At 44.8% G+C, this 18,656-nt stretch overlaps 2 protein-coding genes across 10 annotated transcripts in view; one reads left to right on the top strand and one right to left on the bottom strand.

Annotated features, from left to right (window-relative positions):
- ZSWIM8 (zinc finger SWIM-type containing 8) overlaps positions 1–1,097 on the top strand; it is a 53,734-nt gene extending 52,637 nt beyond the window's left edge. For all 3 annotated transcript variants that reach the window (XM_053983431.1, XM_053983433.1, XM_053983432.1), the window contains one exon: positions 73–1,097. In XM_053983431.1, coding sequence (XP_053839406.1) covers positions 73–276 — 204 coding nt within the window. In that variant the 3' untranslated portion in view covers positions 277–1,097. The remainder of the gene's footprint in view (positions 1–72) is intronic.
- Positions 1,098–6,007: 4,910 nt separating this feature from the next.
- NDST2 (N-deacetylase and N-sulfotransferase 2) overlaps positions 6,008–18,656 on the bottom strand; it is a 131,217-nt gene continuing 118,568 nt past the window's right edge. For all 7 annotated transcript variants that reach the window (XM_053983437.1, XM_053983440.1, XM_053983441.1 and 4 more), the window contains 8 exons: positions 15,150–15,332; positions 14,261–14,357; positions 12,970–13,093; positions 11,338–11,512; positions 10,939–11,109; positions 9,494–9,603; positions 7,939–8,041; positions 6,008–7,786 (listed from right to left, as the gene is read on the bottom strand). In XM_053983437.1, coding sequence (XP_053839412.1) covers positions 7,661–7,786; positions 7,939–8,041; positions 9,494–9,603; positions 10,939–11,109; positions 11,338–11,512; positions 12,970–13,093; positions 14,261–14,357; positions 15,150–15,332 — 1,089 coding nt within the window. In that variant the 3' untranslated portion in view covers positions 6,008–7,660. The remainder of the gene's footprint in view (positions 7,787–7,938; positions 8,042–9,493; positions 9,604–10,938; positions 11,110–11,337; positions 11,513–12,969; positions 13,094–14,260; positions 14,358–15,149; positions 15,333–18,656) is intronic.

Raw genomic sequence — 18,656 nt, forward strand, 5'->3', positions numbered from 1 at the left:
CAATCTTCTGAGTTTCACCAGCAAGAGGATGGTGAGCAAATGCCTTAAGGCTCTTTCCCTTTTTCCATCCAGTACATCCATCATCGGCTGATCCATCTCACTCCAGCTGACTACGATGACTTTGTGAATGCCATCCGCAGCGCCAGAAGCGCCTTCTGCCTGACTCCCATGGGCATGATGCAGTTTAATGATATTCTCCAGAACCTAAAGCGCAGCAAGCAGACAAAGGAGCTGTGGCAAAGGGTCTCTCTGGAAATGACCACGTTCTCACCATGACATCAGGTGGAGCTCCATGGACACACAACCTTTTGCCCAACATAGTTGTAGTTCCATTTACACCATCCTTCCTTCTGGTGTCTTTTTTTAGTTTTAACTTGTTGGAAACCACTGATCTGATGTATTTATACCATGACATTCCTCTCCAGCACTGTTGCGTGTTGGCGCTCTGCTTTGCTCGCCCTTCCTCCTCCTTCTCAGTGGGCTGCAGGCTTGAGAAGCATCAGGAAATGAGAAGGAAGTTGAGCTGGCTGCCCTGTGGTGTAGTCACTGCTTTTTTCCCTGAGCCCTGGGAGGCTGTCCTGCGAGCAGTTTGCAGTGTGATTGCGCACATGTTAGAGGGGTTGGGGATTCTGTCTGAAATATTTATTTTGGCATTTATAAATATGTAAACTTTTTTTTTTTTTTTTGTATGGGCTTCTCTTACTCCACACACCATCTCCTTTTGGAGAGTGGCTGGAACCGCTGTGCTCAGCAAGTGGTCCCTCCATCCCTTTCAGCAACTCCTGGTGAGAGAAGCTGAGACTGGAGTAGCAAGGCCAGGGCCACCTCTGCAGCTTTCTGCAGCAGCTGAGGACAGAGGCTGGAGCTTGGGGCAGTGAGTCCTTGACTGCACTGAGCTGCCGGGAGACTGCCAGAAGTGCTTGAGCTCTTTCTCAGGAGCGTCCCTCACTGGGAACTGCTGGCTCATAGAATGTTTCAATCCTGGTTGTTACAAGTTGTACAATCCTGTTTCTTTTGGCTGGAGTATTACTTTCCTGTAATCACTTTCTTATCCCTCGTCTCTTCTCGTTTCCTGATTAAACACTTGTTTTCTTAGACTGACTCTCTCTTCTCTCTGCTATGATGTTGGCAGTCTGAAGGAGCTGGCCAGCTGTGTGTCAGTGGGAGCTCCTGTGGGCCCTGGTAGGTGTCTGCTGTGCTCTTGGGAGCAGCAATCCAGCTCTACTTCTGATTGTGCAACAGTAACTATTTAAAGATCTCCTTATAGCTCCTTGTATTCCTCCATAAGGTGTCTAGTCACATGCTAACTAGAAATGCAGATGGTCGTAATAATAGGTTAGGTTCTGTGGTTTTTAAACTGAAGTTTGTGTTGACTATCAGCTGCCTGTTATTCTGGATTTGACTGGAGAGCACAATCTGATTATGTGTGGAAGGTTTGGGTTCCTAGAAGAATTTCTGTGCTCTGGTTCTTGCATGTTCAGAACTGTGAAAGGAGCTTAGAGAAAAATGAGTTGTCTAATAAAGTCTAATCTTTTCTAATGCTACAAAGGAAAATCTGTGGAAGAGAAGGGAGTTTGTTTTAGAAGGAAAGAAGCAGAAAGGAAATGGGTAGAAGAGCTGAATATTAAGTATCAGGAGCAGAAGTGACTTGTAGTATTAAGGATTTGGATTTAATAGGGAAATGAAATGTCAGAGCCTCATCTGTGATGTTGATTGGAAAAATACACTTAAACCCTAAGCAGGTGAGTTTTCAGACCACTGTGTCCGGTAATTTGTTGTTGTTCCTGAGCCAAGTACCATTAAATATATCTGAGCAAGGACAGAAGTGAGGAAGGAGATGATGATGTTTTTTACTGTGGCTGTGAGGTTATTGAGGTATTTTTCCTTTATAAAAGATGGGATGAGCCGTGATGGTCCCAGAAACATTCATTTCCTGTTAAAACACAATAATTATTACCCACTGCAGTCTTGTTAGTCGGTTACTATTCCAGGAGTGGGAAAAATATATAGGCTTAGAAATTCTGAAAAGACATTTCAGCAGAAGACCTGTAAAAGAGGTTGCAGGCAACTCAAATTTCCTGTGACATTCAGTTAACATGTGTTTTTTAACTTGGAGTAAATGTTCTCCAGGACTTTCCCGGCAACACGTGAAGTGTCTTCATCTGTGGACATGTTCACCTATTACCATCTTTCTTGCCTGTGAAAATTTTCTTTTGGAGGCACTTTACAGGAATATGAGTTAACAGAACAGTATTTGCCTTTGAACCTCAGTGTCTGTACAGCCTATGAACAAGGTGAGTTGGAGCTGTCCTGTAATGAAATAACGTGCCTGGCAACAGGTATGGCTGTAATTAGCCATACCCTGAAAAGCCCCCCCGTCTAGTTTTGTTTACAGTCCTTACTATTTATTTGTAATTTTTATTTTGGTTTTTGGAGAGCCTATTCAGAACTAATTTTTTGCTTGGGTTTGGTTTTTATCAAGCCTTCTGGAACTGTGGTATTTTGGAGCAGAATACAGCTTTTACTTTCCCAGCTTATTTAGCACCAGCTTGGCTATTGCTACACAGTGCTGGTGTGCTCTGTGGAACCTTGGAAACCTCAGTCAGTGGAAATGGGTAAGCATTGAAGTACCCATGAAGTTCTTCACCACTTCTTGGTCAAAGTTGTCAGCTGTAACAACATGGCATAAATTTAGAATAGTTTTTTATAAGAGGCAGAAAAGTTGTAGTTTTCTTACCTAGGCATTAAGAGAGGGGCAGGATATAAAAATGAATTTTTCAGGATGCAACTGGGAAGAGAATGTGCCAAAAGAGATATATGTTCTCACAGTGGTCTGCTACTACTGACTTTTTTTTTTTTTTTTTTACTGAATTGCAGAAAGTAAAAGGTTGGGCCATCAGGACTTCTCAGCATTTGCTCACTATGACTCTTGTATGACTTTTCTTTTAAACCCTTTTAAGCCATAGACTGAATGGCTCTCAACTACAGTTTATTTAAAATATTTTGTGTTTTCTCTTTCTGTGCCTGAATTTAAGTGCCACTGCCATGATTATGGTGAAAGCAGGATCTTTTGGTTGGTGGTGTTTTTGGTTTTTTTTAAACTGCCTCCCCCTCACTATCTCCTTGCTCCCAGGATAATTCAAATGTGGCTTTTGAACTCATTTCTGCTTCCTGTTTCCATTTTAAGGGTATTTGCATTTGGGGCAGGGTGGTGGAGGCACCTCTCCCAAAGTAGCATTAATTTGTGGAAGCTGGAAGTGCAGCTGGGGCTCTTCTGGGTGAGGCTTTTCATTTGAGCTTTCCCTGAGGGCACCATGCAGATGAACTCTGTGCTCTCAGGAGCTGCCATTACTGAATAGTGTTTCTGCTTCTTGTAAAGACTGTGCTCTGTAAACAAGTGACTTTTTATCTTGAGGGCATTGTCTGCTCCCAGTTAGAGTATTCATAACTACTTAGTGCTGTCCAGGCTGCACTGCACAATTCCTTTTTTGCTACGAAGGAGTTGAGTTTTAAGGGGAAAATGGTGGAAATGCATTAAATCCAGTACGTATCTGGTATATGTACATAGCATGCATTGTCAACAGGGACTGGGTCCCTGACATTTTCTTCCATGTCCTACTTACATCGCCTCATTTAAGTCATTTAAGGAACTTTTTCTCTAAGTCCTGAAAAGCACCTTGTCCAGTGACCTTTGGGTTATGGCCCAGCCTGATTTATGATCCTGTCACTGTAGTGACATAACCATGAGCTGGATTCTGACTGCTGCGATGGTGTCACCACTATGGACCTGTTGGTTTACAAGCATTGTGGAGAGATGTGAGAGCTGACAAAGCTATGGAGATGAGAAAGGTGAGAAACCAAATCTTGGAAGAAAGCCACTTTTTAAAGCTAAAAATAGATTATTTATTTCTACATAGAATAGTGAAGATGAATGTCAGGAATACTTTTTGTAGCATAACAGCCTGCTAAGTGTTTCAGAGGTGAATATTACTTGGTTTGTTGTGTTTTTTAACCCCCACAAGCCTTTAAGAAAAAAGGAACAAACAAACTGATAAATGGAGAGAAGGTACCAGTGTTCCATCCACATTCTGCTATGTGATGGGGGATGGGATTCTTGAATTGAGGCAGCCTGAAAACACTTGTATGTGTGGGCTGCTACTGTGGTGGTGTCTTGTGTGCAGTTGCACCATGTCAGCCAGGAGTCCCTCAGGATTCAGCAAGAGGGTTGAGCAGATTTGTTTGATTCATTTGGCAGGTTCAGACCTGTTTATCATTACTCTTCTGGCCATGTTACTACTGATACAGGAAAATGATTGGCAAAGAATCAAAGGATTTTCTTTCCAACTGCATGTAAGGGCTGAAAAACATCAGGATGAGATTGATCAAGTGACTTGTTAGATTCCTGTGTGTCATTCTGACTTTCAGGAGCTGCAAGCTTCTGTCAGAAATATGTCTTTGCAGTGCTGTCATCCAATGAAAATCGCAATTTTCAGAGATCAGCTTTTTGTGTAGAATTGATACATGCTGTCACCCTACAGAGAAGTTCTCCAGTTCTCTTAGAAGGTCTTCACCCTATAGCTGAGATTCATACCAGTGTTCCCTGAATGTTGTGCTGACTAGAAAGAGGCAGCAGACAACTTTAAGTATCTTCCTGATTGAATTCCTTAGGTGGTTTGCAAGCACAGGTTCCAAAGAGTTTCCTAGTGTTGTTTTGCCACTTCTCACCTTTCATGCACCTGGCTATTAGAATCACATGACTTTCTGGTTCCTGGGTCAAATTACTCCTTTTTAAATGGGAGTTGCATCAGATTAAAGAAGTATTTTTTAATATATTACCAAAGAAACCCTTAAGGTCCTCTTTTGTGCTTATCATTTTCCTTTGTCTTAGAAGTGAACTGGTTACCATGAACTTCTGTTATGCAGTAGTGAGGCAAGAAGGCGAGATTTGTTTCTACTATGGAAGTGTGAGGATATGGAATGTTTTAGTGCCAGATGGGTCAGTATCTAGTATCCAGTGTCTCTCACTAAAAAAAGATGGAGTTTGTTGCCTTATTGGTTTCACAGAGCTTCTGATATTACACATGCTTCTCTTAGGAGGTAGTGTTTGATTCCACAGCTTTGAAGAGATGGCTGGGGAGCAGGTAGCTTCTGCATCCATGTGCTGTCAGAGAAGGGTAGCAGATCTGAAAACAGCTCTTCATCAGGGAAGGACATCCTCTGTTTGGAGCTGACCATAGCAGGTGCTTTGTTTGTCATTAGCATAAGCAGTAAGAACTAGTGCAGTACAGAAATTAATCAACTAGGTGAGGGAAGAAATAGATAATGAGACTTCCACAGTTGCCATTTGCTGCCTTGAGTGACAGACTATTACCAGTAAAGTAACACTGACTTACTAAGCCCCTCCCAACATTTATTCCTCATACCACATTTATTTTTACTGGGCATCTCCTCAAAGATGTACCATAGTCGGAGGTAAAGCATGAAGTAATTCTGTGACAGCCTATAATGAATTAAGAGCAGGAAAACGTTTAAGGGAGCAGCACAATCATTGGTCCTGGGATCCTCCACCTCCTGTGGCAGCAGGTGAAAATGCCTTGCTGCTGCCAGGGTTATTTGTGAAGTGTCTGGTGGAGGGAGAGCTCTCACAAGCATGACTATTCAAACAATGCTTTCCTTCCAGTTTTTACTGTAAGGGCTTCTGTGCCAGGACAGCAACCTGGACAGGAGGAACAGAGCCAAGTTCTGCTATGGCAGGCACAGCACTGGAAACAACTGCAGTAGCCAGGAATGGCCCCAAAGTCACCACTATTGCAAACCAGTAAGAATGAGTCTCAAACTCCAGGCTGCAAGCTGTAGCACACTGCTTCTACATTGTTTCAAATGTAAGTTAAACACCACTGTTGGCCTTCCAAATACCAGCTCTAAGGCCTGGAGGAGGATTTTCAGTTTTTCTTACCCTTGTACCAGCTTAGCGTCCATGACACCACTCCAAATCATCACAAAGAAGAAAAATAAGTAGTACATTTATTGAATCTCCACTTACTACTACTTCTAGCCTTTATTCAGACACATGTGCTCAGCTTCGAGAGCCAAGAATTTCTTCATAATCATTCAATGTGAATGATGCTATACATGAATCAAGTGCAGGAAGTTGGGCTTTTCTCTCTAACAGGAATGAGAGAGGGGTTTCTAGTCTTTCCATCTGTTTTTTGGCTGCACAAAATAACCCTTTCCAAGGGTACATGAAATAAAATACTATATTGCATACTATATACATTTACATACAATGGTAAATGCACCATTCATTCAGAAATACACAATACCTAAGGCTCAATGGAAAAGCTCAGTTGAAGCAACTTTTCTCTGGATGAGAGAGAAGTGGCTTGTGACAGTTGTGGAAGTTTCCATAACCTGTTCATGTGGATCCTGCCCCTCTGCAGCACTCTCTGAGGACCACCTGTGCCTGGGAAGGAGGGCTCAAAGAAAATATATACAACCATGATGGAGGATTTCCTCTGAGAATAATTATCCAGCAACTGCAGGAGGAGGCAAAGTACCTTAGTGTACTTACTTTACCGTATACAGAAGCCCCTTTTAGGCATAGGAAGCCACTTCTGGTGCACAGCTGTCCCTTTATATCTGAACAATACTTAGTTTTAACTGTTTTTTTTTTTTTCCTTTTCTCCTTGGACTGTTGGTGTGCAGGAAGATTAAAACAGTGCTAGCAATTGGACTATGTGGTAGGGGCACTGGACTGCTGGAAAGGGATTTTTTTTTTTAACTGATTAGACATGGGGAACTGAATTGCCTGCTTTCAGCTGAAACATCAGCCTTATTTTGCAATACCTGAGCTTTGCCTCCCCCTGCTGCTGTGCTGCATTTACACACAGCTCCCAAGTGCTCTACAGGGACATTACTGCTCCTTGGTTATCTTTTGAAATGTCCTAAGTCCCTGCAGAGAAATACTTGCCATGTTGCCACATGTGGCAAGCCTTTTCTCTAAGATAACAAAGCAATTCATTGACTAGAGTCACTAGACACTGTATCACACCCAAAGCACTGCAGATAAGGAGAGACAAGGGTACCTGTCTCTCCCTGTCCCCACAGGTGCAGTCCCCACCATCTCCACACAGCAGCACAGGCAGGAACAAGGCATTTTTGGGCCTCACTGTGCCAGATAGACTATGGATAAAAGCTGGGCTTCACTGCACTAGATTCCCCTTTTATTAGGCTGCTGCTCTTTTCTCAGCAGCAGGCTCAATTGTCTCCCCTCTTCAGCCTTTACTTCTGGGCTCAGAGGAGTAACACATTAACTCCAGCTCGTGCCTGTTTCATAGACTGAGAAAAGTAATTTAAAAATACACAAAGTGTTAACTCTGCTCTCTCCCCTGCTCTAAATAGGGCAGGCATTTGAAATCCTTCCTCTAAGTAAAAGTTGAATTGTAGTAGCAGACCATTAATACTCAAGAATGTGACTTGCACTCTATGCCCCAAGGCAGTGTCAGGGCAGCAGCCCTTTCCAAGGGTGGGGCAAGGCTCCACATGCACATTCTCTGCTCCTGCTCCTTTGTCCAGTTGTTTTGGCTTGACAAGAGATGGCATCATAGCACACGTTGGAGCACCACACAGCCCAATGGCACTGAGGGCAAGGGAGTCCCTCTCAGCTCCAGCTGGAGTTTTGCAGTTCCTCTCGGAGCCAGGTTGGAAGGGGCTGCCCCAGTCTGTTCATCAGCTTGGATAGTTCAATGTTGTGCTCCCGGTAGAAGTCTCTTAGAAAGAGCCGTGACTGTGGAAAAAATAGACCACATGAGCATGAAGGATGTTACCCTCAACACATGCTCCACAGGTCATCTAGAGCAGATGGTAGGAAAATCCATGTGGGTTTGCTGGGATGTTTCTACATCTCTTGTTGCCAAGAGCTTTGAGACAGCTACTCACCAAGGAATCCATATCAGGGTATTTCCTTCCTTTACTCTTTCCTAGGCATTTAGTCTTTCCTCCATCCAGCAGCTGGCACCAAAATCCTTTTGCTTCATCAAATCTGAAAAAGACATTTATCTTTGAAAGATACAGCCACATACCCAATTAGCAGCAGCAGAAATTAAGTAACTCCAGAGTTATTTCCTATTTCCGTGCTTTACCTATTTATTTTGTCATATTGGTTCCTTGGGTTTTTTTACCACTGGACTACTTTGACAAGAAATCTGTTACGAACATGATGGTTTCAGCTTTATGCGAATTTCAGATGTAACATGGTTACACAATTTGTTCAGCTGGGGGGAAAGATAATAATCAGTTTTTTGGTGTATGTAAATTCTTTTAAATCTCCTCTCTATAGCTGAATATTAGAGAATCCCCTGACTGTTTATAAAGAGTCAAGTGTTTCTTTTCTTGCTAAAACACAGGCATAAGGCAGATCCATGTCTGGATCTGGCTTGGTCTGTCCCTTCAGCTGGCCAAAGGTGAGCTTGAGGTTTGAGCAAGTCCCCTGAAGAAATCTGAGGCAAGCTGACAAATCCCATCTATTTTCTGACCTTGGCTGAGGGGTACCAGCCAGTACCACTACTGTAGATACTCCATTCACCATCAGCACATGTGCTGCAGCAAGTGAAGCTTTCAAGTAACCTGACATTTCTCTAAATGTGTTCCCTCCTGGGGAGCTGTGTGCCACCCCTTTGGAAACAGCTGTAGGGAGAGAACTGAATTAGCTGTCCTCTCTTTAATGTGAAAGGAAAGGGCAATTGTTCTGTGTCTACATGCATGCATCCCCACCCACCAGCCTCAGTTGGCATAGGCTGTGACAGCAAAGAAGATGTGAAAATAGGTTTCAGCTGCAAAGAACAATATTCAGCATCTTCAGTGGGCTTGCAGAGTTTCCACTGAACACTGGTATGGCCACAGTACAATACAACAGCACTTAATCTATTCAAATTAACTGTACATGTAGTGTGGGCAAGATCACAGTCACAACTCCGTAACATCCTGTAACTGTAGCAGTGAGGTGGTGCCTCTGCTAATGCTCCCTCAGACAGCTCTGGGCACCTGTCAAATCCATGTCATCTCTAATAACAGGCTCTTTACCTCAAAACTGTGCAGTGCAGCCCTAATCTCCATCTGGGTGAAGATATGAGCAGATTGTCACACATTTTTTATCATACCTCCTCTACTTTTTGTCAGATACAGGTATAACACAAAGCATAAGGAGTGCTAATAATTCCAGCACCTTTTCTGAAACACAAAGACCAAATGGAAAAAACATCATAGTTACTGCTGTGAACAACTTCATTCTTCTCCATGACAGTGTCAAAATTTCAGGAAACACCAAGGTATGATTCCAGTCTCCACAAAGCATCTCATGCTATCTGAATCTAATTTTAGGGTTAGGCATAACTGACATCCTGGCAGATCTTGTGATTGGAGACAAGAAGTATTCTTTCAATCACGGGCTTCCTGGCTGAGAAAGCATCCTCCCAAAATGGAGTTATTTCCCTACCTGAGGGCCTGGGTGTAGTTGAAGAGCGGCGTAACTCCCAAGAACTTCTGGATGTTGTCCATTACAGAGGCAGGGTTGTGTCTCAGCTCCTGACCATCCACAATGAGAAGCTGAAAAGAGAACAGTTGCCTTAGCTTCTACCAGCTTGTGCTGACACCATTGAGCTTCCTCCATCTCTAACTGCCCTGACCTGTGAGTACAGGCAGCCAAAATCTGTCTGTTCTAGAACTCAGTGGGGGGATGTGGCCCATTTGTCACCAGAGAGAGAGAAGTTATGATATGGGCCACAAGTACCATATAACAGTGCATCATGACAGGCTTTGCTTAATAAAGTTGTCTTTGGCCAAATGCCCTGTAACTAAGATCTAAGGCCCAGCAGCAGCATGTACAGATTGTCTCTGGAAACCTTTTTTTTTTTTGATGTCAACAGCCATTGTGCTGGGTATTCTCCTGTTACATGTCATACAAATAACAACATTTGTGCTAATAAATTGCCTACTCCAAAGAACAGAATGGAGCAATAATCACATGAACTGAAGACTGTTTTGCAATAAGAACAAGGAGGTGTGTGTTTGGCTCCATCATTCCTCACAGCAATAACCTTCAGGAACAGTAAGGCAATGAGATACAAGCCTAAGAATGCTTTACCATTTATCTCTCTTTTAGTCTTGACAGCTCTGTCATGTACAGTTCAGGCTCTGCTGCTTGGGCAGAGAATAAGAGACCAAATGGACATTATAAACCTCTGCTGGATTACAGACTGTCTTAAGAATAACTCCAGCAGGAGAAAGTACTTGAAAGAACATATCTTGACTCACAGTAATCACAGATAGATAGATAGATAGATAGATAGATAGATAGATAGATAGATAGATATCTTAGTTTAGAAACTTCTTCAGAATTTAGAGACTGAAATAGTCCACACTATATATTCATTTGCATTTTTGTTATATACAAAACACCGAATCCTGACATCTCTGCAGTAAATCTTCCCTTCAGCAGACAGCTGAAGATTTCACACATGGGAAATAACAAAAGGCAGAGTCCACGAGCCTCTCTGTAAAGCAACAAAACCACAGCAAGTGGCTGAAGACCTTCTGGGCCTGAAGAGGGTCCCTGGACTGCAGACTGCTAAGATGAAAGCAAGGGAGTTCTAACACTGCTCTTCTTGCTGAAATTCCCAGTACTGTGGAGCTTTCTAGGAGACCACAGTATCCTCCTGCACTCATTTTCTTTTACAAATACAATAAAGTGCAAAATTGGAGTATTCAAGCCTGATTTTTTACCCACTCATAACAGGAGAAAAGAAAGGCTTTTGTTCCAAAAGACAGGAAAGAAGGTAAAATTAAAATTTTGAGCATGTGGGGAGCACATGGTCATGAATCAGTTTGTTCCCCTCTCCTCTACACTAAACCTGCAAGGGGCTCCACAAGACCCTCTCCTACCTGCCCAGAGGGATAGTAGGTCAGCCAGCGCTCCAGGTGAGTGGAATACCAGCCAGGGAACAGGCATCGGCTCTGCAGGTTGCGCAGCTCCTGCGGGGCCTGGGATTTTGCAGAGATCACTTGGTAGAAGGTGTAATTGAGCGCCACAGGGTCATTGTGAGCACGCTGGTGCTGAAAAACACAAGCTGAATTCAGGAGCAGGAACGCGATTCTGCCTTACGCTTCTCAGTGCAGGCCCCGATGACTCAGCACAGCCACCCACCAATGCCTCTGTATGTGAATCTGTCCACACCCTGCAGGGAACCTGCCTCCTCCAGGGAAGCACATCCATGGGCTTTCGACCTCCCCCACTGAAATATCTCTGTGGCCCTTACCCCCAGCACAGTGCAGGGAAGTTACCTGATACCAAGAATAGGCTCGGTCAGCAGGGTTGATCAGAACAGTAATGATTTTGGCTCGAGGCAGCAGGGCTGCACCACGTTTTGGTACCACCTCTGTGTCAAAGTAATTGGCACTCTTCTCAAACATGAAGTCTGTGCTGGCATTGGAGGGAATGGGAAAGAATTCCATGTACCTGCCAAACAGATGGGATGCTGGTGAGCAGCATGGCCCAGCAAGAAAAGGTACAGCCCCACAATGCCCTTACTCATCTTCAACAGACACAGCTGCAGCAAAATTGCACCTCCCCAGGAATGCAGGGGATGAACAAAGGAGTGCAGATGTAGCAGAGACATAATTCAAAAAGGGGTGGTGGCACATGACAAAGTTGAGAAATGATACAAAGGTAAGAAAATATTTTGCTGAGAGTGTGTTCCCCAAATCCCTGGGCAATGGAAGGAAAAACCTGAGGGTAAGGTCCCAGTTGCAAGCTTTAGCATGAAAGACATTTTGTCCAAGAGTACAGTCAGAATTGTCTGCCTGCCTTGTCACCAACCACTTGCTTAAACCTGTCTAAAGCATTTGTCTCTTTGTACCTCAGTCCATAGCTGAGGTGCAGGGTAAAGAGCTCTGCCCTGCCTCACAGGGAGCTTGTTGAATAAGTGACATGGAAACTGTAAGATATTTGATTAACAAGGTAAGAGGGTAAGGCAGGCTGGGGACTAGGAAGCACTGGAAGGCTGATCTGTGCTCAAATCTAAGCTGTGCAACAAACGCAAATTCCATGTTAAATACAAAGATTCTCCCCTTGCATGTGATGCCACACTCAGATCAATCTGGAGGACTTTTCCAGGGGATGCACATAGGAACCCTCACTTTCTAACCTGTCAGCTAGTGCAACTGGCTCTGTAGTGCTTGACTTCTGTGAGCTCTGCTCAAGTACTAACCATCTTCAGTATCTTTTCAGAAGTCCCCTAAATGATTAGAGAAGTCCATCTCCCACAGCTCATGAGTAAAGAAATCCCAGAATGCCTTTGTGCCACAGAGTCATCCCTCAGAGCCACACACAAGGAAGGCCAGTGCCACTGTCAGCCAAAGCTACTGCTTTGATTAAGGAACACCTTTAAACTTTCTCTCCCTGGAAACCCAGTGGCATAATAGTGCCATGGTGACACTAGAATTTCCCTGCCAGGTGGAAACTTCTACATGCAAACTCCCAGGTATGCATATGGAACACAGTGGTGGTTCTAAGTGTCAAGGCCTGAGAATAATAGCAAAGAGGCTGTCCCCTCCAGTATTATGTGTTTTAACCTGAAACCATGAAGAACTTTGTAATGAGAACACTGCTGTCTGTTTTGCATGTCAAATGCATGTCAAAGTAAAAGTAACTTCATGACAGCAGTGCATTCAACAAAGACTTCCTGAATTTTTAAAGTTAAATCAGGCCTACAACTCTCCTGGAGAAGAGTCAGTAAAATGAGAAACTACCTGTGCTGCTCTTGGGACTACACAGCTGGGTTACTAGGAAAACAGAAAGCATGCACTGAGCAAAGCAAGGAAGAACAGCTGTTCAGAAACAGAGAAGCTGCTAAGGGGGACAAGGTGGACATACAGAGAGACTTGAGAGAAGGCAACATGTGTCAGGTTTCTTACCAATCTATTCCTTTGTGATAGTTGGGGCCATTAAAAAACTGGATCTCCTCAAAGGTGGATGGGCTTGGGAAGTTACTGGTGACAGCTGGATGCATGGTCAAGAAGAAGTGCACAGCTGTTGTGCCTGCAACAGGAACCAGTTAATGGGATCTGAGTCACACATAATGCTCTGGCTGAATTAAAGGCTTACCTACACTGCAAGAAACAGTTCCCAGGTGGGCACATTCCTCTCCTTTGTAGCAGACCAACCCCGTAGCTCATGCAGGTTACAACAGCAGTGACACCAAGCACTGCTCAGTCAAGTTCAATACACATTTTAACTCATGCAGCTGATTTGAATTGCCTCCTTTGCAAGACAGCTGCCACCCATGTCAGCTACTCCCATGACAGTGGCACAGCCACACTGCCATGTGGCAGAACGCAAACCTGCCACATGAGAGGTGGCCTGGGCAGGAGGTGTGCTAGGGGCAACATTAGTGTCCTGGGGTGAGAACTCCACCAGAGATACCTTGTCCTGCCTTTGCTGTATGTTGCTGAGATGTTTTCCCTTTACCCTGCTATTACTGAGCCACCTGCAACCAGCCTGAGTCGTGATACAGGAGGGCTCATGCTGCACACACACCATCAGAGCTTCCCAGTGACACAGCCAGGGGACAGCAGCTCTCCTGGGACAAGCTTTGTTCCAAGTCCAGGATCACCATTTGCTGTGGATAGTTGGTACTGCTGCTGCACTGCAGTACACAGAAAGCTAAGGCTTGTAGACCTGGTCGTAGCTGAAGAGATTTTGCTCTCTGCAGCCTAGAAGGGAAATTGTCAGTGCAGTATATGCAGCTATGTCACTGCCAACCACAATGCCACAGCAGTTAAAAGGTGGTGACAGAGATCAGACAAAGGCATTTCTCTCCCTCCCAATGGCAGTGACATGGAGCATGCAGTGGGTACACAGATCTGCAGCAATAAAAGCACTAGGGGACATTCACTGTAACATTTGCTACGTGTGTATGCGTGGTCCTGCGACAGCCTGTTTGTGACACACTAAGGTCACAGGTTCTCTGAGCTTACATGTAAAGCCAAAACAGGTAGGACAAGCCAAGCACAGTGCCAGGGGGGAAAAGTACTGACAGACTTGCCAGATTTAGGTTAGAACATATCTGAGATTATCTGAAATGTCCTCTGTGGCCATTTGGCAGCTTGTGCAAAGGGCAGCCATACAAATCTACAGCACGGACCTGCCCAGCTCTCTGCAAGAGTGAAATGGAAGCTGCAATCTATGTAACAGTGTTCACATTACCAGTTTTCTGAGGTCCCACGATGAGGAACTTGGGGAGTCGATCACACGTTTTCTCTTTCGACCAGATATCCTTGTGCCTTTTATCATCACAGGGATTCTGTAACACAAGTGATGAGATTAAGCATTACCACAGAAGGTAATGGCACGGGGAGGAAAAGCTGGAAGGGCCAGTCCTCTTGGGAAAATGCTATTAGCATATGAAGAACACTTCAGAGCCACACTGCTGCTTTGCCAGGCATCAAGTAAAAACACTGGGGACTATTTCCAAAAGCTCCAGTGACACAGGATCCAGAGTCCCTCTGAGAGTGTTAACCACAGGCCTTGCCCTATTGTAGCCATACTGGGCTGGGCCACCGTGACAGCACAGCTCAGCATCTGTGAACTTCTGGCAGACAGACAACTCTATCACCTTCAGCTAATTTCATCTGCTCATTACCATGCAGAGAGTTGCTGCACTGGGATAAAATGGAATAAGCGCGTTTTTATTTAATGAACATGAATTCTGCAGTGTGAAATTACTTTGAGATTAATCACATTAACATGCCTGCAAGCTCCTCCAGAACCAGGGCTCTTGCTTGCACACTTTACATTTCACAGCAGCTTGCTCTAATACAAGCCCTTTAATGACCCAAATGCCTGCAAGCTGGACCCCGGTCATGTATGACAGTCAATCCCTGTCCCTCAGCTCACACTGTGACTGTGTCCTACTGCTCCTACTCCCCATCCCTTCCACTTGCCATTTGCCAGAGGCAGCCTGAAGCCACAAATTTAAACCTAAAAGCTTTATGCTTTACTGCTCTGCACTCTGGATCAGCAGTCTTGCTACACTTCAAATGTGGGGATACACCTCTTACAAAATCACTAGGAGCAGTAAAAGCTGCCTTCTCACCTGCCACAAGGGATTCTTCTCCTGTGGGAAGATTTCAAAGTATTTTTTTGCAAGTTGGACTGGAGGCAATGTTTGCAGGCGAAGGTTGGTCCAGCACTGCACAAACTTGACCAGGCTCTCAAAAGTATACAGTCCAAGACGGTCATTCCCATAGTTGGACAGGTGTGTCATGAAGATGCTGATCTGAAAATAAAAAAGACATGGGATACTGGTAGACCAGGTAACAGAACTGTTTCTGCCTAGCTTGATTCCATGGTCAGCAAGAAGCTGTTCACAACTCAGACTGCCATGGCTGTCTTGGCTGACAAATGTCTATCTGCCAGGAAACAGTGCTTAGAAAACAAGAACTCAGGAGAGGAGGGTCACAGACCTCTCAGTAATCCCTAGGAATGGTGCAGGGTCATGATAACTGAACCCTGGATCTGAGTCCAGAACAGTTTCAAAATCCCATTCAAGTGGCTCTAGGACATTTAGGTGAACAAGGCTTAGCAACTACCTACTAGTCAAAAACCTTACAAAGCCTCTTTCATGGGAAAACAGGAGCTTCCCTTCCCCTCCCCAAGGTACAACCAGGGCAACCTCTTGAGCTGCAGAGTCTGCTACAGCAGGGCAGCAGGCCAGGGAGGGGGCACCACGCTGCAGGCCAGGCCACACAGCACAAGGATGGTTGTCACAGGAGTCCTTCCTGGGCCCACAGCCCATCAACTTTCATTTTCTTTGGAGCTGACATCTCAAATGTAAAGGAACAACTGGCAACTCCCACTTTAAAATATAAACAGGTGTGTCTGGGGATCTGAACAGGGACTGCAAAGAGACACTGCAGTAGGATATTGTCCTAGAAACAGACACCAGCTGCTAAGTTTTAGCCTGCAAGAACCTTCAGCACAGGCAGCCCCTGAAAAAAGTCCTGCCAAGGTTTAACATCCATGGGCAAAGTGGCACTCAACAGCCGTGGCAGCACTGCAGCGCTCAGGGGGTTGTGTACTATCTCTGTTGTGCCAAGCCATCTCTTCCCTCAAGCAGATACATTTTTCTCCTGTCAGTTTTTCACTATTTTAACTTTTGGAAAAGAGTGCAAAGGACTCTTGTCAGCTTAACTCTAGTGTGTGATTTTGATATGTCCCATGGAATTCAGCATCCCAGTGCCCATAACACAATGGCACTTTGCCAGACATAAACCACATCATGGTAGAAGTTAGAAAAACAAAAGCAGAACACTGAGGCCAGTGGAGGAATGGCTGATTTAGTGCTCCTTGTCCACTGTCTGCAAGTGCAGGGAGAGAAAATGACCTCAGTCACAGCAGGGGCACCCATTGCTGTACAGTCCTGGGTTCAATTCTGGTGACACCACGTAAGGTCAGGAGGCAATGACAGGCTTTCCTGGCAGGGGGCAGGAACGGCTTTCCCACTCACAGTAGGAAAAGAACAAAATGGGGAAGCAGGAGACAGATGGTCTTGGGATGAAGACATTTACTGGCACTGAGGAAGTTGGAATTCAGTTTTCTGCCCAGTGTCACCATGGGCTGGTCTCAGCAAGAGAAGAGATACCTATAGAAAGCAGCTCTTTGTGCCTGAGCCATCCCCAAGACCATATGAAACAAAACTAATTCTCTAATTCTGTCCATAAGGTGCTCACAACCCAGCATCTTTGGGTTGGCAACAGAAAACTCTGGGACACATGGAAAGTAAGTGGAGATCAAGATTTATCATGTTTGTCTACCTGTGACTTTTTCACTTCTGGTTCCCTACTGAGCTGACAGAGAGGCCCTGCCAGACAGGCTCTGGCACCACTTCAAAGAGCAGCATGTGCTCGGTGCTGTTATGTAAGAAGGATGTGCTAAATACTACACAGAGCAGAGGACAGAAAGATCTGTGTAACTGCAAGGCATGGTGGCAAAAGGATGCATCTCATGTTGTATTTTGCCCCTTTCTGGGAGACATCAGGAAGGTTCTGTGACAGCAAAATATGCCTCATCCCTTTCACTTGCTGGTGAAATATGAAGAGGAAAAATTTGCTGCATGAGGAATCTGGCTCACTGGCACAAATCAAATACCACAGCAGGGAAGACAAAGGGGACTACCTGGGACCCCTTCAAGATTTCCAGAATAAAAAAACGGCCTGCATGTGCTCCATGTTGGCAACTGTGTCTCAAGACTGACTACATTTGGTAAAATGGCTCACGCAGGTAATGCTGCCACCTGCAAACAGTCCCAAGCAACTGGATTTGGAAGAAGAAAAGACAAACTCGGCTGATGAGCCATTTCCCTGGACTTTTGAGTGTGAAGTCATGGCCTGTAACATGTGCACTGTTTAACAAAGCCTGGCAGCCTGCTCTGCCCCATCACAGCTACTGCTGCCAGAACAGCTCCAAGCACTACTTCTGACATAAGCTACACTCAAGGGCTCTCCCTCCCTCCCATCCACACCCACTGACTCTGCAGACTGACTTGGAAGTAACACCTCCCTCCTCTCCCCTCCCTTCTACTGTCGGTGTGCCGTGATTTCCCTTCTTTCACACTGAGGAAAGATGAAAGCAAAGGTCCCAGAGAGCCTAGCATACAGAAACAGAAGGATATGAGCACCCTTGCAATAACAGCAGCTGTGGGCACAGCAGTAACCGGCCTGCACAGTGTGAGCAGAAGTGTTTGTGAGAAGCAATCAGCCTGTGCTCAGGATTAACAGCTATTCTGACATCAGACCTTGTTCACTAGTCAAAAGATCAAACATCTTCTGTTTGCACTGTGGAGTTGATCATACACATACAGGCTTGGAGACTCCTCCATGTCACTTAATGGGAGCTGGAAGCACCAGGAAGGACTGAAAGAGCCTGGTCCAAGTCTGCTACGGATCCCTGCTGGGGCTGCAGAGCTGGCCAGCTTTCTCTCAGGCCCCTGAGATGGCTCTATCAGCAAGGGGAGGAATGCAAGGTCTGAGTCACTGTGCAAACACCAGAGGAGCTTAGAGCACAGCACTCTGCTCTGACACAGAGAAATGCTACACTGCCAAAAGGAAGCAGAAGTGTAAACATGGGAAGCATCCGAAAGTGCCTGAAAGAGTTTTAAGTCACCACAAAGAGCCAACAGTAAATCTGGCAAATAAGCTCATCCTGTACCAGAACACAATTTTTCCAAATTGTATTTGGATCACAGATTACTGCCAGCTGCTTTGACCATCACATCTTATCAGTAAATTTTATTGGGTAGTTGTAGATACTATGTTTCTATTAATTCTTTGGCACAGTCTCCGAGATCAGTAAAGATCTCTGGATTACAGCATAGCAACTTGTTTTCCAGGAGAAACCTATAGCCTTTACTTTCACAGAGGCTGTTTCTGCATGCTTCAAGATTTGACAATTACAGAGTGGGGCAAGGTGCAATTCACCCAGCATATGGGAACACAAGCCCAGAAAAGAAATTGTCAAGAGAAAACAGTTTCTTTCCATCTGACTGGTCACTCCATATGTAATGCAAAGAACAACCTCCTCCTCATTCCAAACTTTTATCAAG

Source organism: Vidua macroura, chromosome 8 (assembly GCF_024509145.1).
Source record: "Vidua macroura isolate BioBank_ID:100142 chromosome 8, ASM2450914v1, whole genome shotgun sequence".
Taxonomy (NCBI): Eukaryota; Metazoa; Chordata; class Aves; order Passeriformes; family Viduidae; genus Vidua; species Vidua macroura.